This window comes from Miscanthus floridulus, chromosome 15 (genome assembly GCF_019320115.1).
Source record: "Miscanthus floridulus cultivar M001 chromosome 15, ASM1932011v1, whole genome shotgun sequence".
Taxonomy (NCBI): Eukaryota; Viridiplantae; Streptophyta; class Magnoliopsida; order Poales; family Poaceae; genus Miscanthus; species Miscanthus floridulus.
Window position 1 is genome coordinate 32,083,636 of NC_089594.1, and position 26,776 is coordinate 32,110,411.

A 26,776-nucleotide genomic window follows, 5' to 3' on the forward strand; every position below is an offset into this window, starting at 1 on the left:
AATGGAAATATTCATCATAAAAAGCGATCTTCTATAATGATTTTGGATTTGTCATTAAGAAAATCGTCATAGAAGTGGAGATTTCTACTAGTGTATGGTGGCGTTTGGCGGCCATTGCCTTGGTGGGTTGGTGTTATTTTATTTTGGCGGTGGTCTTGTTGTCATCTTCATGAGTGTTGTGGTTCTTTTTATTTCTTTTCTTTTTAATGTATTTGGTTCGAGACTTTTATGATGAATTGCAAGCGTCACGGATGAGTCACTATAGGTCCCACAGGTACACGTCGAATGGAGAAAGTATCGTGTGGAGATCTATGACGAAGCCGTTCATTACAGATCGAATATTGTTCATCACAGATGTGTAATTAGTTCAATGACAAAGCTCTGTTCATCATAGTTGTAAAGGAGATCGTCACAGATGAGTCGTGCAAGTGATCTATTACAAAACCTACGCTCTTCTATGACGATCTTTGTAACGATGGCTAATTTCGTCATGGAAAGGGAGGGTTACAGGATCGTCACTACTAATCTATGATGAAACAGAAATATTCATGATAAAAAGCGATCTACTATGATGATTTTGGATCCATCATTAAGAAAATCATTATACAAGTGGAGATTTCTACTAGTTTATGGTGGCGTTTAACGGCCATTGCCTTGGTGGGTTGGTGTTATTTTATTTTGGTGGTGGTCTTGTTGTCATCTTCATGAGTGTTGTGGTTCTTTTTATTTCTTTTCTTTTTAATGTATTTGGTTCCTTCTCTATCAATATATGCATGACATGTTCTTGTCGTTAGCTTTTCGAAGAAACCAAGAAATTTTTATAATAAACAAAAACATCTGAAATTTTAAATACTCTAATCATCATCTTCAATAATAGCCATTAAATCTACTCTTTTATATAAAAAAATATCTCTCTCTCCCATTATGAAAAACACATAAAATAACCACCTAATTTTGCATCTAAATTACTCACCTCCATAATTATAAAAAAATAGTTCAAAATAACCTCATATATTTGTATCTAATTAACCATCATTCATTTTGAAAGATAATAAACTCTAAATTTTGTATCTAAATTACCCTAGTTATCATTATGAAAGATAGTTCAAAACTAACCTCATAAATTTCTATCTAAATTACACACCTTTGCTATTATAAAAGATAACTTAAATAACCCCTTAATATTTTTTATTAAATGACGCACCAGCAGCAGCCACTACACACCAGCAGTATATAAGCAAAAAAACAGAGAAGGAGTGGTAGTAGTAGAGTAAGAGCAGCAGCCACTTAGGAGTAGCAAGTAGTAGTAGTAAGTAGAAAGTAGTAGAGTAGAGTAAGTGTAGCATTAGAGTGGTAGTAGTAGAGTAAGAGCAGCAGCCACTTAGGAGTAGCGAGTAGTAGGAGGAGTAGTAAGAGGAGGAGTAGTAAGAGGACTAGTAGTAGTAGGAGGAGTAGTAGTAGTGGTAGGAGGAGGAGGAGTAGTAGTAGTAGTAGCAGCAGCAGCCACTACACACCAGCAGTATATAAGCAAAAAAACAGAGAAGGAGTGGTAGTAGTAGAGTAAGAGCAGCAGCCACTTAGGAGTAGCAAGTAGTACTAGTAAGTAGAAAGTAGTAGAGTAGAGTAAGTGTAGCAGTAGAGTGGTAGTAGTAGAGTAAGAGCAGCAGCCACTTAGGAGTAGCAAGTAGTAGTAGTAAGTAGAAAGTAGTAGAGTAGAGTAAGTGTAGCAGTAGAGTGGTAGTAGTAGAGTAAGAGCAGCAGCCACTTAGGAGTAGCGAGTAGTAAGAGGAGTAGTAGGAGTAGTAAGAGGAGTAGTAAGAGGAGTAGTAGTAGGAGTAGTAAGAGGAGTAGGAGGAGTAGGAGTAGTAGTAGTAGTAGTAGTGGTAGGAGTAGTAGTAGTAGTCCATGTCTTTTGCAACATTCTTAGTTCCTTGTTTTATGTTACTTGGGCACAATCAAGAAAGGAATATGAACAGCAGGTGGCCAATGAAGAAGCGGAACAGCTCCGCAGTTTCCTCTTCACTACCTGCAGCGTTTCACAGCTCTAGCTACAGACCTGACAGCAAATTTAAGTTGCTACATAGTTGCAGCGGCTGCAAGCTACACTAAACTAAAACCAAGCTGCAGGTAACTTGCATATAACAAAAATAGAAACAAAAAATTGCACCAAAGGCTGCTAGTGCTAGGTGGCCACCACTACCAATGAGTGACACCATTTTGCATATAACAAAAGTAGTACTAGGTTGTTTGTAGCACTTGAACTTGCAAGGCCCACACCACTCGTGTTACACGAACCAACAGAGGAAATGCACATGTCTTATATATAAAGATGTCTATAATGGTAATGGGGTTATGAACATTATGATAAAATATCAAACTAGATGCCAAAACAAGATGAACTATTTATATGGCTTATTTTGGAACCAGAAAAGATCCAAATTACTTCCATCAATAAGTTCGACCAATGTCCAGACAATCTACTAAACTAATGTTTGATTTTATTTACTTCCTCCAACTATTTCAGCTGGTGCAGTTTACCCACAAGATTTTTTATCCAAAGTAGAGAGCATTTTACTACCATATATGTTATCGAGACTTAAGTGATGAGAAAAGCTCAACTGAAGATAGCTTACGTGTGCCCAAACTCATCATTGTAAAAAGACAGTTTTAAATTTGAGTAAGCAGAAGCCCACAGTTAATCGTTTATGTTATGATACATAAACAACATGCAATTTAAGCTCTATTTCATTGGAAAATATGGACAACATAAACCTTAACTACTACTTCATCTGTATATCATTATGCAGATAGAAAAAAGAATAACACTAATTAATATTAATAAAATATGAATCTGTTAGGCAGTGACAGGATAAATCCAGGGACAATGGTTTTTCCCCAATCCCAGCTTAGAACAGGCGAGCACCACGAAGCAAGCATATGAGAATCTCTAGAAAATGGGGGTAAAACATGACACCCCAAAGACACATAATCGATATCGAAACGACAGTCAAACAATCTTAGTCATTGTTGATAATGGGGAAAGGAACTTATTGGCGAACAAGCAAGAACTTTCTCCTTTGATCAACAAAACGACCGGCAGGAGTTGCTTAATCATACAATGAAATATCGACCATCAAATATCAATCCACATGTGACATGTCATAGACAAGCTTGGTTCCAGAAAAGGCACAGCAGATCAGCCGCATACCCAAGTTGTTGGAGACAGGGAGACAAGAATCCCCGATCTCAAGAAATAGAGAAATCAGGTTTCTAATTGCAGAATTAACCGATCAATCAATTAAGACGCCCAATTAAAGAAGAACATTAGGGCATTCAGTACCAAAATGTAGGTCTAAGCCCCAGACGAGATGGCACGGCGCAAGGTCTATATATATCCATAGATAGATAGGTACCTGGAGCTTGAGAAGTGGAAGAGTGTTTGCCGGTGGCGGAGAAGACGATGAGGAGGCCGGGCGTGGGGCACCGGGAGCCTGCGTCGTCGGCGCGCGGGGGCGGGCGCCGGGGGCCGGGTGCGGGACGCCGAGCGCTAGAGGCTGGTGTGGGCGGGCACGGGCGCGGGACCGGTGGTGGAAACCCTAGGCGCGCGGGGCAGCCTAACGGCGTTGGAGGAAGAAGACACGCCCAGACTAGATGACTCCCGTGCGCCCTCCTTTTTATACTCGAGACTATTTGTAGGGGCGGTTCCTGATCCAGCCAGCCCTACAAATGCATTTGTAGGGGCGGTTCCTGATCCAACCGCCCCTACAAATAGTTTCTATTTTTTAAATTATAAATTCTATATTTTTTATATCATAAAAACACAAAGTAATATAAAAAAATTGTGTATATGCACAAATATAATATTTTCTATTATTCTATATATGAAGAAATATATATATAAACAATCGTAGTCAAAACAATATAGAAAACAAAAAAACAAAAATTAAAAATTTGAATTTTAAAACTTTGACTACAATTTTATGACATTAAATGAAATAAAATGAAAATGTTGTAAACATAAAAGTTGTATAACTCATCAATATGTACAACTTTTATTTTGATCATATTTTCATTTGACTAAATTTGAACAGTTGAAATTTTGAATTTCACTAAATGGCAACTTCAAACAAGATTTTGAAACCTTAAATGATTTCAACAATAAAAGTCATGAACATAAAAATTGTTGAACTCCTCACTATCTACAACTTTTATTTTGGTCACTTCTTCATGTGACAAAGTATTAGTAAACATTGTTCATAAATTCACATATGACTCATAGTTTCATGAACTATATGAGAAACATGTTGATTTGTGAACAATGTTTACCATCACTCTGTCAGATGAAGAAATAATCAAAATAAAAGTTGTAGATCTTGATGAGTTATACAACTTTGGTATTCATCACTTTTTCAGCTGAAATCATTTAATGGTTGAAAATCTCGTTTGAACTTTTTAATTTTTTAAATTTGAAAATTTGAAGTGCTCAAACTTTGTCAAATGAAAAGAATGACCAAATCAACACACTAACTTGATAGGGCAAGATTTTAGAAAATTTTAGGAAAAAAATCATCACATTTGGAGTTAGTATGAGGGAGAAAGACTAGTTACAAATTTTACCCAGAGATTAAAAAGAAAAATCACAACTGTTCTTGATGATCAATGATGAACAAGTGTGATTTCTCTTTTTAATCTGTGGCAAAAACTTATAACTAGTTTTTCTCCCTCATACTAACTCCAAATGTGATGGTTTTTTTCCTAAAATTTTCTAAAATCATGCTCTATCATTTTAGTCTAGTCATCTATCTTTGTCACTAATTTTGAACAATTCAAGTTTTAAATTTCAGAAAATAACAGCTTCAAACCTGATTTTCAAACACTAAATGATTTCAGCTGTAAAGGTGATGAATATAAAAGTTGTATAACTCATCAAGATCTCCTACCTTTATTTTGGTCATTTCTTCATTTCATAAAGTGTTAAGTGATTTCATAAAGTTTTAGTAGTAATAGAGTGGATGTTCAAATAGAGTAATCTGAATGTCGCAAAGGGTAGTCTCACACACATGCATAAAATGTAGTCTCACACACATACAAAAATATGTAGTCTTACACACGTACATAAATATATAGTCTCACATGCATGCATAAATGAAGTCTTACAAACACACACTTACACAAACACTCCACGTTCAACAACTAGTTAGCCCACTATAACGACTTTCCCCTTGACACCTTTTCATTCCCATGGCATTATGTCTTTGGGGAGGTTCTTTTTCACAACACTGATCTTCTTAGGAAAGTCTATGAATAGCTACATCTCATCGTAGTTATTGTAAGCTTCAACATCGTCCACGCCATCAACTCCAATAATGTGCTGTTTCCCGGAGGCAACCACGTGCTGTCTTCTTCTTTGGGGGGAGGTTACTTTGTGGGTCAAACATATAGAAAACTTGTGCGACACGTGAAGCGAGCACCCAAGGGTCATCTTGGTAGCCTAGATTCTCGAGGTCCAGGACTCTCAATCCGATCTCGTTCAGTTGGTGTTGTTTGATCCAGCGGCATCGAAACAGGGCCACCGTTATATCCCTTCCATAGTCAAATTCCCATATCTCTTCAATGATGCCAAAGTATTGGATCTTTCGCCCTAATCCATCGAGAGCCTCTATTCGAACGCCGCTGTTTTGGTTCACATATTTACTATCCTTTGCGTGGGTATAGTACATATACCCATTGATGTCATAAGCATTCCAAGATGTCACTTGTCTCGATGGCCCCTCCGCCAACCTACTGATGGTAATAGAGTCTATGGTTTCTCTAGGCGGTATGTTTTGGTCCTTCAACCATGTAGTTAGTCGTTGCTTGTGTTGTTTCATGACCCAATCATCCGAACAACCATTTCTCTCTGCCATAATGATAGCCAAGTGTTCATCAATGTACGGTTGCATCAGTTGTGTACTCTGCAAGACACTATAATGCGCCCGACTCACCTCTTTGTAATCATGGTCGATGAACACTTTTCTACCACTAGTGCCCTTCCCAGCCAGCCTACCCTTGTGACAAGAATCGGGTTTACCAATCCCTTTCTGTACTTTTAGGTACTCTTGACAGCACTCGACGACTTCTTCAGTACTGTAACCCTCTATCATGGAGCCCTCTGGGTATGCTCGATTATGCACGTATCGACTTAGAACTGACATGAACCGCTCGTAGGACCACATTTCATGTAAGTAGCAAGGGCCTAGCGCCTGTATTTGATGAACCATGTGAATCATGAGATGTGGCATTATATCAAAAAAAGCAGGAGGTAAACACATCTCCAGTTGATTTTGTGTCTCCACAATAAATTCATGTAGGTCACTCAGCTCTAGCTTGCCAATCGTCTTCTATGAGATCTTCGAAAAGAAGTAGCACATGCGGGTGATGGCCATTTTCAAGAACTCTGGCTTTATAGCCCTGATTACAATAGGTAGAAATACTATCAGCGTCACATGGCAATCGTGAGCCTTGCAGTGTGTTATTGATAAGTCCTTCATCGACACTAGCTTCTTCACATCTATTGAAAACCCAGTCGAGACTTTGATCCCCCTTAGGAAAGTGCATATAGCTCTCTTCTTGTCTGGTGTTAGGCTGAAGCACACCGTAGGCAGAGTGTATTTTCCATTAGCCTCAGGTACCAGGTGAAGTTGTGGCATCACGTTTAGCTGTACCATGTCTTTTCGTGCTTTTAGACCATCCTTTGTCTTGCCTGTGTCCATCAAGGTAGCAATGAGACTCTCAAAGACATTCTTCTACACGTGCATAGCATCAATGGCATGGGGGACCTCCAAGTCTGGCCAATAAGGTAGATACTAAAAGAAGATCGATTGTTTCTTGAAAGGTACGCCTTCGACAGGAGGTGTGCTTCTATCTCTATTCGTCCCATCCGGATTCTTCTTTCTATAGACGACGTGTATGTTTTTCACCATTCTGTACACGTGTTCTCCATTATGACGTCTCTCCGGAGGGGGTTCAATCTCCGGGGCGTTGTCATAAAATCTAAAGAACAAATTGCTACGGTACTTGTGACTTATCTTTAAGAAGCGTCGGTTCCTTAGGTAAACTATCTTCTTGGATGCATCCAAGTACACCCATGTAGTACCATCCAAGCAAACCAACCATCCTGTCTTCCCCTTGATCTGTCCAGATAAAGCAAACAGCGTGGGGTAATCATTGGTAGTAACAAATATTATTGCTCTACATATGAAGTCCTCCTTTCAAAACGCATCGTACATCTGCTCCCCATGCCTCCATAGCCTCTCCATTTCTTGCATCAAAGGCTCAAGGAACACGTCTATATCAATGCCTGGTTGTTTAGGGCCAGAAATAAGAATAGTGAGGAGAAGGTACTTTCTCTTCTAACACAACCATGTTGGGATGTTGTACATGGTCAAGATCACTGGCCATATGCTATGGTCACTCATCCTCTCATTGAAGGGATTCATTCCATCGGTGCTCAAGCCAAACTGTACATTCCTTGGGTTATCGCTGAATTCTTTGTGCTTCTCATCAAACCTTTGCCACTGACTACAATCAACCGGGTGTGCAATCTTATCATCATCCACCTTGCGCTCATCATCCTACCATGTCATGAGTGCGGCTTCTTTAGGGTTTAGGAAGATACGTCTCAAGCGGTCGATCACTGGCAGGTACCACATTACCAAGGCAGGAATTCTTCTCTGCTTTGCATCGTTGCCTATTGGAGTGTCCTCTGGGGGCTGAGATTCTTGTACCACCTTTTTTGTACCCTTCTTATTCCTCTTTTTCCCTGTGGAGGCTTCGTCCCCACCGTAAAGGTCATTGTTCTTGCACCGGCTGGCCCCACACCGGGGACATTTATCCAGTGACTTGAACGTTTCACCACAAAAAAGTATACAGTGGTTGGGGCATGCATGGATTTTTTCAACCCCCATTATCAATGGACTTATGACCTTCTTCGCTTGGTATGTGTTGGTGGGAACTGAGTTTGGTTGTGGCAGCACCCATGACAGGAGATCCAATAGATCATTGAAACTACAATCTGACCAGCCGTACTTAGCCTTCAGGATGAGCAGCTCCAGCATAAAACGTAGCAATGTCCAATGTGTTGGACAGCCCTTTTCAACACCATACACAGTCTCCTTCGATGCTTTGTCACCCTTTCCAAATTTTCTAGACCTTTTGGGCTATTTAGTAAAATCTCTGGTCCAAGGGATCGAATCATGTCCTCCAACTCATCTTCATCCCCGACACATGCTCCACCATCATTATTGGCACCACCTTCACCGTTACCATCCCAACCACCAGCATCACCACCTTGTTCATTACCAAACTTGAAATCCATTCGTGCATCAAGCTCTGCTGACACTATAACACAACATACTTTTGCCGACACTTTCTATTGTAGGCAAAGGGCACCTTTTCTGACAGATAACCTCTCGCGAAAAGTTTTGCCGACAGTTTAGAAACAGTCGCACTAGAAGCCATCGGTGAAACTTTTGCCGACAGTTAACAGAATCCCCGACACTTTATGTGTAGGCAAACGATCTACCTACGCCGATAGTTGAAACCTTTGCCGACAGTTAACCCTTTGCCGACAGTTAAGACCTACGCCAACAGTTAAGACTTTTCCCGATAGTTTGTATGTTGGCGAAACCATTTCCAAGCATTTTATGAAACATGCCCTCGTCAGCAAGTAAACTGTTGGCAAAACTATATAGCAAATATAGATATCAATTCAATTTGAATGATTTGACAAATTCACTTTTGTTCATAGAGAAGGCATCACACTGAGCAAATTCACTTGATTTTATAGAAATAATATATTAAATATTCCATACATACATCAAATGGATATTGCAAGTCAAAGTGATGATCATAGTACACAGAGCCATACATATACAAGTCCAGGATATAGATGAGCCACTAGACATATATAGACATATACTACAAGTCTTGTGCTAACTGATTATGGCTAAAGTTAAGAGATCAATAGATCATGACTCGGGCACACTTCCAGCGTCCATGGTGACGAATTTGCTAGCACTTGAGAAGTAATATATATCTGGACTACAACAAATTCAAGCCTCCTTCCTAGTTATCCTGTCAGTAGTTCTAGCAGCAGTGAAAAAAGTTGGTTAACAGTTAAGCATAGAAGTTTGCTGAACAGTAGGGCCACACAGAGGTTTCCATACCTGAAGCAATAGATTCCAAGAGCATCCTTGATTTCATGCACAACCGAAACGGCAAGGTGTAGGTAAAGACCCACCGTCACAGGAAAATGGAGCAGTGATATGTAAAACGCTGAGTGTGAACAGATAACCAAGCAAAAATATCGACATAAAAAGGATAATAGTCCTAGAAGATAGATGTTAACACAGACTTTGAGATGCAAAGTTACATGCTATGAGCATGAGAATGCCACATGCGTAGATGTTGGTCTCCCTGATCATACCCAGTATAACAGCAATACGAGAAAAAGGTAAAGTTTTATGGTGCTAGTGATCCATTGCTAGGAAATGAGAATGTACTATCTGAAATAGCACTTTATAAATCTAAACGGGCTCTTTAGGCCCACAAAGCATGATACTATTGAACAGAGTGGACAAACCGAATGTTAGTGCCTAGGAAAGATTCCATAGAAATGATCATAAGATGCAAGTATGAAACTGAAATGCTCAAGTTCACCTGTATATGCACAATAAAGAAGCAGCAACACAAGCTCATCAACTAAAGGACTCCTGCCAGTAAGAAGATCGAGTCATTTAGTGTAAACATAAAAGAGCTATCTTTCAAATGTTACCAGTACTAGGTGGAATAAACACATTAAGAGCTTACCCATCGTTGATCTTTGCAATGAGAGCATTTGCAATCAGAAAACAAAGAAACACCAGAGACTGAAACAAGAGGTTTTAGTTAGTACTTAAAAAGTGGCCTACACTTGGCACCTAAATAAAGATGAGAAGACAGGAGACTTCAAAGCCATACCATGAACATCCCAGATTTTAGACCTTTGGGCTCGTCACACAAATGAGCAAGTATCATTCTTCCCTGCTCAAAGATGATTATTCACATTATAAGATGATGAGCAGTATTTGTAGATATAAACAAAATGAGTGATAGTGTGTTAGTATTGCACTGAGTTTGTCCCTTCAGAAAACCACACATTACTAAAGGCATCATGCAACAACAGAAATTAAGTCCAGTCTAATCTGATGTTCATATGAGTCATCAGATGCACTGCTTGACTCATGCATTCCAATCAAACCTGAGGCTTTTGTGTATGCTGTTATTTTATATTCTGTCAGGTTGCATGTGTTGTTATTTTATATTCTATATCAGCGGTACTAATGAGACTGAGATGTTCGCTATTGCCAAATCATTTGACTCTGACCATCTGATCTGACCAGCATCTCCCAATAGCAGACACAAGCATTGCAATTTGCAGCCACCTAACGACCATGCTTCATTTATTTCATCTCTAATTATGATTGATCCATCAATTGTTAAGTATTGACAGCCATCAAACAGTTTGTAAGAGTTTAATTGATAACATCATATATAATTCACCACACTCTTTCTTAGCACTGTTCATGGCCCTCATATGCTATGTCCTCAGTAGTTTTGATTGAAAATGACTTACATGATCAATATGATCGAGTAATATACTAATATGTCCTAGGGATGCAAGGATATAAGTAGTGGGAAGTCTACAGAACAAAAAGACGAAGCAAAATAGAGCACTGGACTGACCGCGTGTAGGAAAAATGACTATGACAGGCAATCAACATATCCAAATTCTCAATTTCTAGCCAAATATATTGCTATATCTGTGACACAAAATTAATATTTTACCATTTTTTTACACCAACCTAGGCAACACTGGTCCGTCACTGTCACCTGTTAGAGATTTGAATGTGATGAACAACAGGTCTGTCACTGATGGCCTAAGCCATTGCAGATACCACATTCCTTCTTCGACACTCACTAGAACCGCCCCAATGCCAAGAAAGCAAGACTAATGTCCCATGATCCCACCTAGACTTGCTTGATGACACAAGTCTGACATAGTAAAAAATCAGTTGTACTTACATGGGGAGACATGGAAGCCATGCAATCGAAGTAGGCGAAAACCCATCGCTGTGGCATCAACGGCATTAACAGGGAAGTCCCTCAAAGATGGTAGCCCTAAATCTTGTGTCCAAAGCTTGTCAACATGAAATTATGAACAAAGGAATAATACCTTAAATCAATATCTAATAATTGTTTCTCTCAAAGACCAAGACAGTGTTGTTTGGTCTGTCAACCATCCTAACTCAAAGACCAAGACACATACAAGTAGCCAAGTTGGGGTATTCCACTGACGTCAGGAACAGATCCTTCCAAGCTGCAGTTCCTCAAACTCCTGATGGTGACCGTATCAATTAGATTAATATAAACTGTAATAAACGCTGCTGGAAAAAAAAGAGAGGAGGAATAAATATGAAGCAAACTTGAATTCTTGAGATGTATTAAAGTTTTACACCTTAATTTGCAAGGCATTCAAATGCCAGTGTCTTGAGATGCTAGTCATATTGGGTAAAAAACTGGATGTCTACTGTGTACATGAGAGGGGCTGCTGTGGATAGGGAGCCGAAGGCATTTGAGTCCATACGAGAATACATGTTGTCGTATACGTCTGCAGCTGGGCCCAAATCTAAGTTTTGTTAATCAACATTTTAAGCATATAACCAATAATTAGAAAATGTATAGTATGCATTTTGCTATGTAGACAACTGGTAGGTCCTTCAGAGGGACCAAACATGTTATTATTGATCCATGCAATAGTAACTAGTGCATAACTAAGACAAAAATACAAAAGTATAAATCTACAAGTCCAGATACTTCTTCATGTCAAGAATTGAATCTTATCATTGTAATTGGAAAACAATGATGAGGGTTGTCAAACAAATGTGGATTCCCATTACTGATACAAAAACTTACGTGAGAACTCATATAAGAATACAGAATACAAAAAGAGATAAAGCAAACTTACAATTTCAGAAGTGTTGAGATGTTGCCATAAGATGAAGGAATTGAAGGAGAACATTTGGTCTCTCTTTACCGAGTTTCTTCAGCTCGCTGTGACCTCGATTTCATCCTCCCAGAACTGGACACTGTCCCAGAACATATCATGGGCTGCACATGCAGTCAGTGGACCATATTAGTGGTTAAAAGAATCAAATGCAAGCTACAGGACTATTGAGTTCTTTGTTTCCAAACCTGTTTTGAGGCTGCAAGCTAGGGATGACAGAGGTGATGCACAACTCCATCAGATCCTCTTCATTGTCTTCCAGGCATTTCCAGAAGCTTTCAAACTTCTCAGGTTGGGTGCTACTAGAAGGGGTTACCATCTGAATTGCAGTGCATGTCAAAAAGGAGAAATTTCAGTAGCAGCTAGCCATCCCAAGTAGCAGTAGCAGCAAGCAACAAGTAATATAACAAGACAACAAAAAATTGGAGCCGCATAACAAACAAGGGTCTAGAGTTCTAGACAAAGTAAGTGGAGAGTATAATAGGATGCAGGAGTCTGCACACATTCTAAACTTATATACTATGTCAACATGAAAAATATCATTTCGTAATAAACAACTAAATGATGGAAAGGAACAACAATTTCCAAGCAGACTGCCCGAACCAGCATTGTGATTCAACCTGAAACAAGAAGGTTCGCTGCTTTTCCCTAGAGGGGAATACTACAGGCTGAAATCAGGGAAGCTGCATAAATATACGATGACACTGCCATCTGGAAAGTATAGAACCCCATTTTAGTAAGTATATACCAGTTGAAATTCCGAAAAGAATGCTAATTTCTATCAATTTGTTGTTCCAATCAATCATCGATAAGGCTAACCTACCACTACTCACCTGTAGATGTCGGTGTAGCTGACTGTGTCAGCGATGCAGAGCCGCCCTCTCCTCGTCCGTCTCGAATACAATCCAATCGATTCCTTTGAAATCCCCCAACAGCAGAGCACACAAAATTCTCACCGAGGTGGGAGGTGATGACTGATGACAAGTCACAAGTGAATGATGAGGTCGGATAGGAGTCGGCGTAGACGGATGCGTCATGTTGTAGCAGGACGCGCCTGACGGGTGCGGGGAGAGGATCTCGCAGAGAACCACCGCCATGGTGCGTAGATCAGCGCGGGTGGTGGGCGCCATGAGCAAGGTGGTGAGTCGCAGCACGAGTGGCTCTGCGAGGCCCGCTGCCGGTGGAAGGCGGCCTCCACGGTGGAGCGGACGGTGTTGGAGCGACGAGAGTAGCGCATTGAATGCGCGCAGATCTGGAGCTGCAATCGATGGGGAGCGAGGATGGGCCACATCTTGCGTCAACGCGGAACTGCAGGCGATGGGGCATCCGTGGTTAGGGTTCCGGTGGACGGCGGCGCTGTGCAGGAGGGCTGTGGCGGGCGCTGGCATGGTAGGCTGCGGCAGCGAGGCTCGGTGTGGGAGGCGGCAGCAGCGAGGCTTGGTGTGGGAGGCGGCGAGGCATGGCATCCGTGGGAGGCGGCGGCGGCGGGCGTACTCGCGGGTCGCGCGTGTATGGGCCGCGGGGCTTTTTCCTTTTCGTTCTGTAGGCGAGAGGGGGAGTATATTGGGTTTTTTCCATTTCACCGGCACTTCGCGCTACGGATGGAAAGATCCGAAGGCGGAGTAGGGCAGGATCGTACACACTTTCGCCGACACTTGAGTTGCTGGCTCGGTTAGGCTACGCCGACACTTATTGTGTCTACAAATGTTTAACGACAGTTTTAGTGTCCCTAGAGCAATGCCGACAGTTGATTTGTAGCCATACAACATCATTGCCGATAGATTATATGACATTAAAAGGTTGTACAATTACCAACAGATAATGTGTAGTTGTAACCACCCCTTTGCCAACACATAACTGTAGGCAATTGTGTGTCATGGTGTAGTGTGAATATTGGGACAGGGATTCTATGGTTTCGTCGTCGTATTCCTCCTCATCCTCGTCGTTAACAATAACCGTTTCACCATAATGAATCCACACTATGTAGTCCTCAACAAATGCTCGCATAATCAAATGTGATTTGATGATAGTCACATCTGTCCATGCCATACGGTTCTTGCAATCTTTATAGGGACAAATAATTGTATCCTTATTCTCTTTCAATGTCGTTGCATGTTTCTTTGCGCCTTCAATAACTTTATCCACCTCTTCACGGAAACCTGCTTTGAACCTTAACGAACTATACATCCAAGAGTTCCTGTACTCCATCTTTTACAACAACCATTCATACAAAGCCTAGTCCAATTTCATCAAACATAAATTTACAAAAATGAAATTAATAAAAAAATCAAACCCCAGATCTAGATCCATATGCACATGAAACATCAATAAAACTAACTAATTGTTCACTAAAATCAAGAAACATGGACCAAATAAGGGTATGATCTTGTTCCCCTCCCCAATTTACCCTAGTACATTTAAAACTTGGGTCTAATTTGCTTTATAAGTAGCTGAAGCACCATAGAAGAGAGAGAAAAACAAAACTCTAATTACTCACTAACCAACCATTAAAACTTCAAAAAAAGTGTGGAATAGCATTTTCTTACCTTCTACAACCTCTCCACCAAAGGATTTGTGACCAAAACCTTCTCCCCTTAGTAGAGCAATTTTTGAGAGGTGCCCAAGGCCTTCCCACCTTTCCTTTACGGGTTGGAGTGAGTGACCCGAGGAAGAAGAAGGTGCTGCTGTTATATATGTGGGTCATTTGTAGGGGCGGCTGGTGATTGAGCCGCCCCTACAAATCGGAGCTATTTATATGGGGCCATTTGTAGGGGTGGCTCAGTCACCAGCTGCCCCTACAAATAGCAACTCCAGGGGCGGCTGGTGATTGAGCCGCCCCTACAAATCAGACCCCATTTGTAGGGGCGGCTCGTAACACCAGCCGCCCCTACTGTTCCATTTGTAGGGGCGGCTGATGTTTGGGCACCCGAGCACGCCACTGTAGGGACGGCTCCATCACTAGCCGCTCCTACAAAAAATTCGTCCCGTTGCTAAAAATCGTTTTTTACGTAGTGTAATGAACTGCACGTAGCTCTTTCACCATCGGTAATGCTCAGGTTCGGGCATCCGTCCGATCGGACGCCGCTTCTAGGCCTGTACGTGCTATCGGCCCAATAAACCTCCCTCCTCTTTACGTCTCCCATGTCTCTCTCAAAAATATCTTCCTACTCGCTCACCCATCACACGCTTCACAGCTCCATGCAGCCGTCAGCATGCGGCCCACCCCACTCCGCATTCGCCGCAACAGCCATCTCTCCCCGCGCGCCTCATCCTGTGCTACTCGCTCCTCGTTCCTGCCCGTCGCGTGCCCCACACGCACCTCTCGCTCTTGCTCCCTCAGTCCCACCCGCGCTGTCCGCGCCGTCTGCCTCTACTAGTGCTGGTGGTGCCATCGTGCGCCTCATGTCTCCCCACCGAGCGAAGGGCAGCCACGAGTGTAGTCCGTACTGGTGGAGCTCACTCCGAGGCCGGAATCAACCGGCTCTGGCCTCTCCCTCCTATCTTGGAAATGTATGTTTCAAGTGTTTTAAATGTTATCATAGATATGTTGCAAGTGTTTGAGACGTATGTTGCAAGCGTTTTTATCTTAATATTGCACATGTTACACACATATGTTGCTAGAATATGTTTAAAATGTTTCAGTTGTTTCAGTCTTATGTTGCAAAAGTATTTTTTTAAAGGACGTTAAGAGATTTGACGCAGTTTTTATTAGATGAGGAAAAAGAGAAAACAAAGTACAAAGAAACAACTAGCCACAGCCCTCAGCCAGGGTCGAAAGAAATGCCAAAACACAAAAGCAAGCCCCTAACAACTCCTAGAAGAAAGAAAAAAAGACAACAAAGCACACCACTAGACCCCAGCTCGGCCAAAGGAACAACTAACCACAAAAAACGGAAAAAGTAAAAAGCTACTGCACTGGAGCGAGAATAGGAATGCATTGCCAAATTGTACTGGGAGATGTCATCCTTCCATGGAGAAGCGACTTCCACCGGGTGTTTGGACTTTTGTTGGAAAATTCTTCTATTATGTTCCTTCCAAATGTGCCACCAAAACGGAGAAAGTAAAAACTACTACACTCCTAGAAGTTGCAAGTGTTTTACCTGGATGTTACATATGTTTCACGCACATATTCCAAATGTTTCATCTGCTTCAGACGATATATGTTGCATTCAAAAGTTTCATGTTGCAAATGTTTTGTGTTTCAGAGGTATATTCAGAGAGTCATGGGGTCATGGCCCGGGCGCCGGGGGCTGGCGGATGGGGCGTGCTCGTCCACATCTCGGCTCCCGGGTCCTGCTTGCACGGAGAGAGAGAAGGGGTCTGGGAGAAGGAGCGGTCGGCTCTCGGCGGAGTGAGGCGGACAGGGGCGGGGTACGCATGCGGCGCGGGACAAGGTGGACGGGGACGGACGCGCGTGAGCAGCAGCAAATGGCGCAGCGGCAGGCGCGGACGGGTGGCAGTTGACCAAAGCCGAGGTCACACGATGACATTTTCTGATGGGTCATTCTGCTAGGCCATTCGGTGGGAGTGTGCCTAGGTTACTGTCCGACGTAATCCTATCCCATCAGACGTCCAGACACTAGCAATTTCCTTTAAACTGTGACCTACGTCCCTACCTACTCATTTTGCAGTGGATGTACACTACTACAACAAGAATTTATAGCAACGCCTCCTGTTTTTTTAGGAACGGCTCAATATTGAGCTGAACCTACATATGGTTCCCAAAACGAGCTGCCCCTGCAAATAATGCATTTGTAGGGCTACTGGTATTTCAAGCCATCCCTACAAATAGCCTTATTTGTTAGGGTGGCTTTAGATCCAGCCACTCCTATAAATTGATTTGTAGGGGTGGGTGTATCTAGAGGTGCCCCTACAAATGGGTGCTGAATACTAAAATTTGCATTTAAAATTTGAATTTTTCAAACCATCTCAGATGAAGAAATAACCAAAACGAAAGTTGTAAATCTCAAAAAGTTATGCAGCTTTGTAGTTGACAATTTTTTTTATTTGAAATCATCTATGCATGAAAAATTATGTTTGAATTTCTCATAATTGAAATTTAAAATTTTCAAACGACTTCGGATGAAGAAACGACCAAAACGAAAGTTGTGGATCTCGAAAAGTTTTGCAACTTTGTAGTTGATAACTTTTTTATTTGAAATCATTTATGCATGAAAAATTACGCTTGAATTTGTAATATTTGAAATTTGAATTTTTTAAACAAGCTTGGATGGAGAAGCAACAAAATAAAAAGTTCTAGATCTCAAAAAGTTATGCAACTTTGTAGTTGACAATTTTTTAATTTAAATTTGTATAGAGACCCAAACACTCATTTTAAATTCGGTTGAGCATAATATGAATAGAAAGAATATCTAATATAAATGCAAGGGAGTGTTGGGTGGAGTGGTTAGAGGAGGGAACGTGCGAGCCTGTGGTCATGGGCTTGAACCCTGGCAGCCGCGAAGCGCGTGTTTTTCACGATGGGCCCCCCTGTGATTAAAAAAATTATATCTTTTAGCTCAGATTTGTGATTTCTAGAAAATAGATTTCTAGTGGCGGTTTGGGAACCGCTCCTACAAATCGTTGATTTGTAGAGGTGATTTGTAGAAGCGCTTGCACAGTGGTGGCTGGGCAAACCGCCCCTACAAAACATCAGGAGCCGCCCCTACAAAACATTTCTGTAGTAGTGGCAATTTTGTGGAGTAGGCAATCACAGTTCCTTACACACACAAGCAATGTAAAAGTGTGTATACGGGAAGAACCATAGAGTTTATTCCAAAGGAAAACATGCAATTTTTCTTACGCAACATGGCCATGCATAATTCTGATTACATGATAACGACTGAAAACAATAAGCAAAGGACGACCCAAACCAAAACATGCTGGACTCCTAGTTGACCCAAGCTATGCAGTACAAAAGATTAAATAAACTACCCACACAAATGCATATATATAAACCCCATACATTATTCGACCATGCAGTCGCGTGTTATATATAACACCAAAATTCAGTTATTCACTTTTTCGCCCTTGCAGCCTTTTTCACAGGAGTCCTTGCACGACTGGAAGACTGTCGACACGCACGCATTGTATGTAGGGCCTGGAGTGCTCTTGCAGTATCTGTCACATATGTTGTCGCAGTCGCATGTAGTCGCCCCTCTATCATGGCAGCTGGCATTGCAGCCCGTAACGCAGCCGTTCCTGCACTTAGATACATCTGCGCCCTTGGCACTCTCGCAAGAGCTCGCAGCTTTCTTGTTGCACTTGGAAGGACATTTGTAGATGCAGCGATGGATGTCGCAGGATGGCGACCCTTGTGCTGGTTCCCCCACCCAGCTCACCACCAGAGCCACACAAATGGCAGCGACAACAGCTCCCTTAAGAGCGGAGGCACGCATAGCCATTATGTGATCTTTGTGAGTTGTGTGGATCCACAACTAGCTTAAGAGGAAGCAGTTACTATGAAGCAAGATGTGATAGACAAGCAGCTTCTCAGCTGGTGCTAATTCGGTAAGTCATTTCGTGCTATTTATAGGCTCCCAAGTTAGCATATTCAAACAACTGGTACTAGTATCAAGGTACACCGCATGTGTCACAGGAACCCTAGCATTATTATCGGTTGACTTCGTTTTATGTGCAAGCACAAGGACCAAGGAATGAGTAGAGTCATCTAAAATTTTCTGCAGTTTACTGAATCTGACTGCCCCCCTGCACCAGTGACGGGAGTCTCGTTTCCGCCGGCCTCTCCTTTTCTATCCCGGCTTTTGTTCTTGATTTGTTCCTGGTGTGATGCGGTTCAAAGTTGCTGAAGACAGCAAAAAAAAAAAAAAAAAAAAAAAAAAATCGGCTGATGACAAGTGTAACGGGCTCCATCATTAAGTTCCTGGTGTCAAGACGATCAAAAACATATTTAGATCAACTTGTTTAGAGTTAAAACGAAGAAAATAGGTTTTGGGCACTATATATATCAGCCAAAACCGGCATGTCCAGATTCCAAATCCAGCCAGGCCAGGTTTGGCAGACCGAGCCCGAGTTGAGTCCAATTTGGTGCAAACTTAGTTTTGTCATGGGAAATTTGTAGAATTCGCTTTGTAGATGTTGTTCTGCTTGTCTCTCAACAAGAATCGGTGGCATTCTAGGTGGTCATGGACCCTAGAGCAACCTCGACGTGCCTAAACAACACGGCAAGAAGGAGAGTGATATCCGTTCAATCGAGACAACATCGTCAATCATACGACCACTGATCAGCTCCCAGAGGATCTCCACAAGTTGGTGGAGGAGAAGAATGCTGCTAACCTACAAGCCGCTCTTGCGAGCTATTAGCTACATTGGCGAGGGGTGGCAAAACAGCTCAAGATCCTTCTACTTCAACTACCGCTGAACCCAAGATAACACTGCCTGTGAGTAACGCATATGCTACTGTTACCATAGAGCAACTTAATACAATGATGGCAGATCGTGATGATGAATAATTTTTTTAGGTATGCAACACGATACTAGCCTTAAAAAAAACTGTGGATAGTACACTTGCCATACCTAAGAGCAAGGACCACGGATCCTCTGTTTGGCATGCCGATGAACTTCTTTAAGGGAGAGACTGCTTTGTCCTGCAGGTGTCACGGCGACTAATGCTATAGTAACAGTTCCTAGATATTCTTACCCCGTCAGGAGCATTCTGCATTTCAATAACATACTTGATTTGATTGATGATGATCAAATTAGTGAGTTAGATGGCTTTGATGATCAATAACATGCAAACTGCTCGGTCCTATACGTCCGTATGTTTTTAACTGATGGTTTCAAAACTGACAAACAAAACAGGATCAAGGAAGAAGGCCGATTCAAGAAATCAGCCAACCTAACCTTAGTACATCGGTTAGGACGACTTTAAAGTCAAAATGATATTATCACGTCTATAACTGCTGGTTCACACCACGAACCGATAGTGATAGTCCACCAATCACTATTAGTTGTGTTATCAGTGTCGGTTGAAGTCAAATAACCCGTAGTGAATGTTAATTCCGTAGTAGTGTTACTCAAACAATGCAAGTGTATATACGCGAAGAACCATAAGGAGTTTATTCCAACGGTAATACTTCCTGTAGGGCGTCCGTCCATCCGGACCTGATTTTGGTGGGCTGCGAACCCAATGACCACCTCCTATCATATCCTATCTGCTCGTCCACTCGTTTCTCCAGAACCAGTCACGCAGAATCACCATAGCGTCGTTACCGTGTTCCATCGCGCCGCCTCCGGCGTTTGGGCGCTTGCCGGCCGGCATCTCCACCGGGTCCGAGCGTGGCGGCCTGCCTTCCTCCCTCTCCATCACGCCTACTGCCCGCCGCAGCCGTTTCTCTTCCTCCTGGCCCTTGTGTCATCCTCGCCTTGCTCTAGTGGCAGATGTGGCTACCTCTTTAGTCGCTTCCTATGCCACCCCATGGCACAGCCCTCCGTCGGTGGCACATAGTAGATCAACTCCTTTGCCACAGGCATACGCAACTGCGCGGCTCTCCTGTTTGTTATGGTGTCGTGATGTGCCGGCTGCCTTGATACGCCTCCACCCCTTCGTCGTGTAGATGTCTTTCACATCGCCCGTGCTGGTGGCCCGGCCTGCTCAAGGATGATCTTGGACGGCAACAGCATGGTGACTTGGCGCAGCAGGGCCACGCGCGTAGTTGCGCTCCGTCTGTGCGGCAAGCATCATGGAGATGTTGCGCGAAAGCGCATGTTGCAAGCGTATGTTTCAATTGTTTTAGATGTTTTAGAGGTATGTTGCTAGTGTTTCGCATGGATGTTGCAAAAGTACACCGGAACGGTGCATATGCTGCAATGGCTATACACGCATGTTGCAAGAGTTTGTTCCAAATGTTTCGTCTGTTTCTCATACATATATTGCAAGTGTTTTATCTAGATGTTGCATATGTTGTAAGTGTTTTATCTGGATATGTCATACGCTTGCAACGGCTTTCAAGTGTTTTCAGGCATTTTGCAAGTGCTTCAGACGTATGTTGCAAGTGTTTCAGACAAATGTTGCAAGTGTTTCAGTTGTTTGAGACGTATATTGCAAGTGTTTCATCTAGATATTGCAAAAGTAGATCGGGTGTTGCATATGTTGCAATGGGACCCACCTATCATGGTCGCCTACTGCAGCTGCTAGGGCGTCGTCCATTTGGTTCCTGTGTGAAGCGGGTGTGGGAAGCAGCCGGCGCAGGCACAAGCAGTCCCCGCATGCTCGATACGGAGCAGGGGTGCCAGCGGTCCCCACGTGCACGCGGGAAGCGGACCTGAAGCGAGCGGTTCCTATGTGCGAGCGGAGGGCATGGGCCGGGCGACGTGTCCACGCGACGCAGGCGTGGGAAACAAAGGAGGCGCATGAAATGGAGAGGTGCGCGACACAAGCGCGGGAAACAAAGGAGGCGCAGGAAATGGAGAGGCGCGCGATAGCACGCGCGTGCGCTCGGACGCCCGGGCGCTAGCATCTCCCTTTTTCCTAACAGAAACATGCGAAATTTAAGAGGACTTGACTTCCATCATCGCGCAAATGTGCGATTTGGCTTTGACTCAACATGGCCATGCATAATTCAGATTACATGATGATAACGACTGAAAACAATAAGCAAATGACCCAAACCAAAACACCATGGACTTCCAACTTGACCCAAGCTATGCAGTACATAAAAGATTAAATAAACTACCCATAAAAACGCATATAAACCTCATCCATTCGATCGAGCATGCAGCCGCGTATATAACACCAGAATTCAGTTATTCAGCTTTTTCGCCCTTGCAGCCCTTTTCGCAGGAGTCCTTGCACGACTGGAAGACTGCAGACACGCACCCATCGTAATTAGGGCTTGGAGTGCTCTCGCAGTAACTGTCGCATTTGCTCTCGCAATCACATATAGTCTCCCCTGCACTATGGCAGCTGTCAGTGCAGCCCATAACGCAGCCGGGCCTGCACCTGGCTACATCAAAGCTCTTGGCACCCTCGCAAGAGCTTGCAGCTTTCTCGTTGCACCTCGAAGGACATTCGGAGATGCAACGATGCATGGCGCAGGATGGCGACCCTTGTGCTGGTTCCCCCACCCAGCTCACCACCAGAGCCACACAAATGACAGCGACAACAGCTCCCTTAAGAGCGGAGGCACGCAAAGCCATTATGTGTGATATTTTTGTGGATGCACAACTAGCTTAAGAGGAAGTTACTGTATGAAGTAAGATGTGGCCGGCTTCTCAACTGGTGGTGCTCAAACGGTAAGTCATTTCGTGGTATTTATAGGCTAACAAGCAAGCATATGCAAACAGCTACTAAGCTAGCTATACACCGCATGTGCATGTCACAGGAACCCTGGCATTATTATCGGTTGACTTCGTTTTATGTGCAGGGACTTGTTTGGGTCGCGAAATCTTTTAGGAAATGGTACTGTAGCATATTTTGTTGTTATTTGGTAATTAGTGTCCAATCATAGTCTAATTAGACTTAAAAGATTCGTCTCGTGAATTTCGTCTAAACTGTGTAATTAGTTTTATTTTTTATTTATATTTAATGCTTCATGCATGCGTCCAAAGATTCGATGTGACAGAGAATCTTAAAAAATTTTACAAAATGGAAGGGAACTAAGCAGCACCCGAGCACAAGGACCAAAGAAAGAGTCGTCATCTAAATTTTTTTTTGTAGTTTACAGAATCTGACTGCCCCATGCGCCCACCGACGGGAGCTTCTCAACTTAGCATGTCAAACCGCATGTGCATCACAGGAACCCTGCCATTATTATCGGTTGACTTTGGCTGTGTTTAGTTGGGGAAAGTTGGAATTTGGATACTGTAGCATTTTTGTTTTTATTTGACAAATAGTGTTCAATTATGGACTAATTAGGCTCAAAACGTTCGTCTCGCGATTTTCAACCAAACAGTGCAATTAGTTTTTTTTCGTCTACATTTAATGCTCCATGCACGTATCGCAAGATTCGATGTGACGGATACTGTAGCATTTTTTTAGAACTATTTTTGGAACTGAACACGGGCTTGTTTTATGTGCCAGCACAAGGACCAAGGAAGGAGTACTATATATGGGTTTTTTTTTTTGAGTTTACTGAATCTGACTGTCGCTGACTTGCCTTTCACCTGCGGCCCTGCGTCACTGACGGGAGCCTCGTTTCCACCGGTCCCTCCTTTCCTATCCGGGCTTCTTTGAATGTGGACTGCTGTTTTGAACGTGGGCCTCCACCATAATATTGGACTGTTTTGTGCATAGCTTGCTGAGGACAACATAAATGACGTGGTCAGTCTCATAACTTATATCCGGATTAATTGTTATGTCTATATATATATGCATGGTTCTAATAACCACATTTTTCCCAACACTTGCAGATTCAGAAGAACGACGTAACATACGCAAGTTGTAGCTTTGAAGCCATTTTAAACCAGGTCATGTATCACTTGGGTCGTTATAAATGGAAATATGGTGGCCCTGTTCTCACTTTAGATAGAATCCAGGAAAAAAATTCTTATGACTAGGAGTGAAGATTCTCGACCAATGCTGATCGTCGTCAGGAGACCTTGTGAACGATCTTGTGAAGCAAGAGAGAGTGCACTAGTAAACACATTGCGCTACATCAGTGATATTTTGGCATATGAAATGAATGATCTGCACTTCTCCGAGTACGTGGTATGACGTTAGATAATTCTAGAAAGTTAAATTATTGTTAGTTGTAATAATAAACTGATCTAAATTATTATGGTTTGTAATCAACAAATTTAAATTATTATGTGTTTGTAATGAATGGGTTTGTAATGAAGTAATTTAAATTATTATGGGTTTGTAATGCATATATCTTCTTGTCAATTAGTTGTTGATATAATGTCCTTGTGAATTATATATTATATATATATATATCTGTATATGTTCTGGTCATATTTTAATTTTTAAATTTCAATTTTTTTGGTGTGAAAATATACTGTGGGGGCGGCTCTAGAGTGAACCGTCTCTACAAATAGGAATTATAGGGGCGGCTGGTGTTACAACCGCCCCTACAAATTATTTTTGTAGATGCGGCTGATATTACCAACCACTCCAACAAATACAATTGTAGGGGCGGCTGGTGACACGAGCCGCCTCTACAAATCAATTTATAGGAGCGGCTTGAGAACCGTCCCTACAAACCCTTGATTTGTAGAGACGGTGTAATAGGGACGACTGATAAAACCGCCTCTACAAACCATCGTGAGCCGCCACTAGTGTAACAAGCCAAACAGCTATTGAGCTAGCTATATACCGCATGTGCATGTCACAGGAACCCTGGCCTTATTATCGGTTGACTTCGTTTTATGTGCAAGCACAAGGACCAAAGAAAGTCGTTATCTAAATTTTTTTTGTAGTTTACAGAATCTGACTGCCCCCATGAGCCCACCGACGGGAGCTTCTCAACTTTTAACATGTCAAACCGCATGTGCATCACAGGAACCCTGGCATTATTATCGGTTGACTTTGTTTTATGTGCAAGCACAAGGACCAAGGAAGGAGTACTATTTATATATGGTTTTTTTTTTTTTGCAGTTTACTGAATCTGACTGTCGCCGACTTGCTTTCACCTGCCGCCCCTGTGGCCCTGCGTCACTGACGGTAGCCTCGTTTCCACCGGCCCCTCCTTTCCTATCCGTGCTTCTTTTCTCAATTTTTTTTTGGCTTAACGGCAACAACACGACTACTACCAATCTTGAAGTTTGACGGATGGTTTTCAGTGGCGGTGTCTAATGCAAGTGGGGAGTGGGTGTGACCTGTCTCCTCCTTGGGCGATCCTTCTTTGGGCCGGCGACTGTAGGGTCGGCTACGATTTGTGTCAACCGGCGCAGCTATGATATGCCATGCATGTATGTGTGGCTGGCATGCAGCCGCAACGACAACCAACAAAAGCGGTTTATGGATGGCTGTTTGGGAAGGAACGCTCGCTGCTTTCTACAGAAGCTTCATGGACAGCGTCATGCAGCAGCGCTGAAGACTCCCGCAGACTCCCTTGGCCAGGGACGTAGCCAGCGGTGGGGCCAGGGGGGCTTCAGCCCCCCCTACCCATCCTGAGCACGTGGAGTTTTTCTAAGTCCTGCCTTAAAATTTTATACATACATATATTAGGTAGGAGGGGCTAAGATTAAAAGAAGATAAAAAAACCTCTATTCTTCTTTTCAGCCTCTCCTAAATTTTTTCCAGGCTTCGTCACTGCCCTTGGCTTTGGTGCTGGAGCAAGTGGTGGCTTCGCATGCAGGCCTGGTCCTGTCAATTTATAGACCTGGAGTGAAGCTTGAGAGATGGGCCCTTCATTATAATTATAATAATATGCATAAAAATTCTATCCATCTCTATTTTTTCTTTTTTCACTTCTATATAAATGCGTGCCTTTTGTCAACACGAGTACACTGGAAATTTAGAAATACTAGATTCAGTTTAACGTTAAAATAAAAATGAGTGTTAGTAAATTACCAAGTTTTTTTTTGCGGCAGACAAGTGGAGAATAGGGATAATAATTATTCACTGCCCTGCACCGTTAGGAATTCCCCAATCCCAAATTAGATCTGAGTCTTATATTCTGAAGAATAACGACAGGGGGCAAAGGCAATTAGGCAAATTAAACATTGATTAAACAATCAACAAAGGGGCTTAGGGAACAGGGGCAATTGGGCACGACACTTTACCTGCACATGTCTAGACGTAAGGACGTCTCATATAGTCGTAGTGTCGTACTCGCTTGGCTGGGAACGGAGTTATGGAGCAAGCAAGCAGAGTAGCCAGTGCGCACGGCCGATCGGCGACGGTGACGCCGGACGGCAGACGCGAAGGCGTGCCGCGATAAAACCACGAAGGAGAGCGGCTGCGACGGAAGGGAAATCGACGGACTCTTTCTTACGCGCCTGGTATTTCGTATGGGCCATATATATATTTTCTATTGGACCAGAGTATTGCCAACTAGCTTACATACTTGAGATTGGGCCCCTAGGCTTCAAGGGCCCTGTGCGTGGGCACAGCTTGAACCCCCCAGGTCCGGGCCTGTTCGCGTGGTAGCCGGTGTCATGCTGGATAGAGGCTTCCCTTACAGGCTGATGTGGCGGCAATAGGTCACACATGCCTATAACCCTGTTGTTGCCTCAATGATCTCCTGTTGATGATGGTCTACTATGGTTCTATGCGGTTGTGATCCATGGCATGGCAAGATTTGGATCTAGGGTGTTGGGGGCTTTCAGGCGAAAGCCCTGCATAGTCTTTAGTTGTGGCCGACAACACGTTTTTGGCGGCATTCCCCATATCGGAGGCATTGTAGTGAGACCTCTACCTCTATAGGAGTTCTAGTTGAAAAACCTTAGTTCTTCGATCGGTGTTTGCGACACATGTGGGTATCGTTTCCCTTCTTGGAGGATTAGCTCAGGAAACCACCTCTCTTTTTCGGCTACAATGGTTGTTTCCTGTGGCGTATACCACTACTAGGAATATCCACTTCTATGACGATCTGTTTTTGTCACTGAAGGAGCCAAATTCATTATAATTTCAGTTTTATTATGAATTTATGATGAAAAACAGTTCGTCATAGAAGTCGCGTCATTCTTGCAATTATATGACGATTCTAGAAAATCATCATAGAATTGGATAGTTTTATGACAAAAACTGATTGTCATAGAACTCCTTGAGCATGCGTGTCGGGGGGG

General features: G+C 42.8%; 1 protein-coding gene and 1 long non-coding RNA gene across 3 annotated transcripts; both read right to left on the reverse strand.

The window, feature by feature from the left end:
- Positions 1-8,895: 8,895 nt before the first annotated feature.
- Positions 8,896-11,148, reverse strand: LOC136506528 (choline/ethanolaminephosphotransferase 2-like). Of its 2 annotated transcripts, none has more exons than XM_066501449.1 (5): positions 11,104-11,148; positions 10,000-10,062; positions 9,850-9,908; positions 9,207-9,752; positions 8,896-9,114 (listed from the first exon to the last, which is right to left on the reverse strand). In XM_066501449.1, exons 1-4 carry the CDS (start codon positions 11,122-11,124, stop codon positions 9,629-9,631), a joined length of 267 nt encoding a protein of 88 aa, XP_066357546.1. In that variant the 5' UTR covers positions 11,125-11,148; the 3' UTR covers positions 8,896-9,114; positions 9,207-9,628. The 2 variants fall into 2 exon arrangements, with proteins under 2 accessions (XP_066357546.1, XP_066357545.1); XM_066501448.1 differs by having other exon boundaries at positions 8,896-9,126.
- Positions 11,149-12,061: 913 nt separating this feature from the next.
- Positions 12,062-13,342, reverse strand: LOC136508008 (uncharacterized). Its single transcript, XR_010771829.1, has 3 exons — positions 12,919-13,342; positions 12,274-12,404; positions 12,062-12,189 (listed from the first exon to the last, which is right to left on the reverse strand). It is a non-coding gene; the product is annotated as an uncharacterized lncRNA (long non-coding RNA).
- Between the last annotated feature and the right edge of the window lie 13,434 nt (positions 13,343-26,776).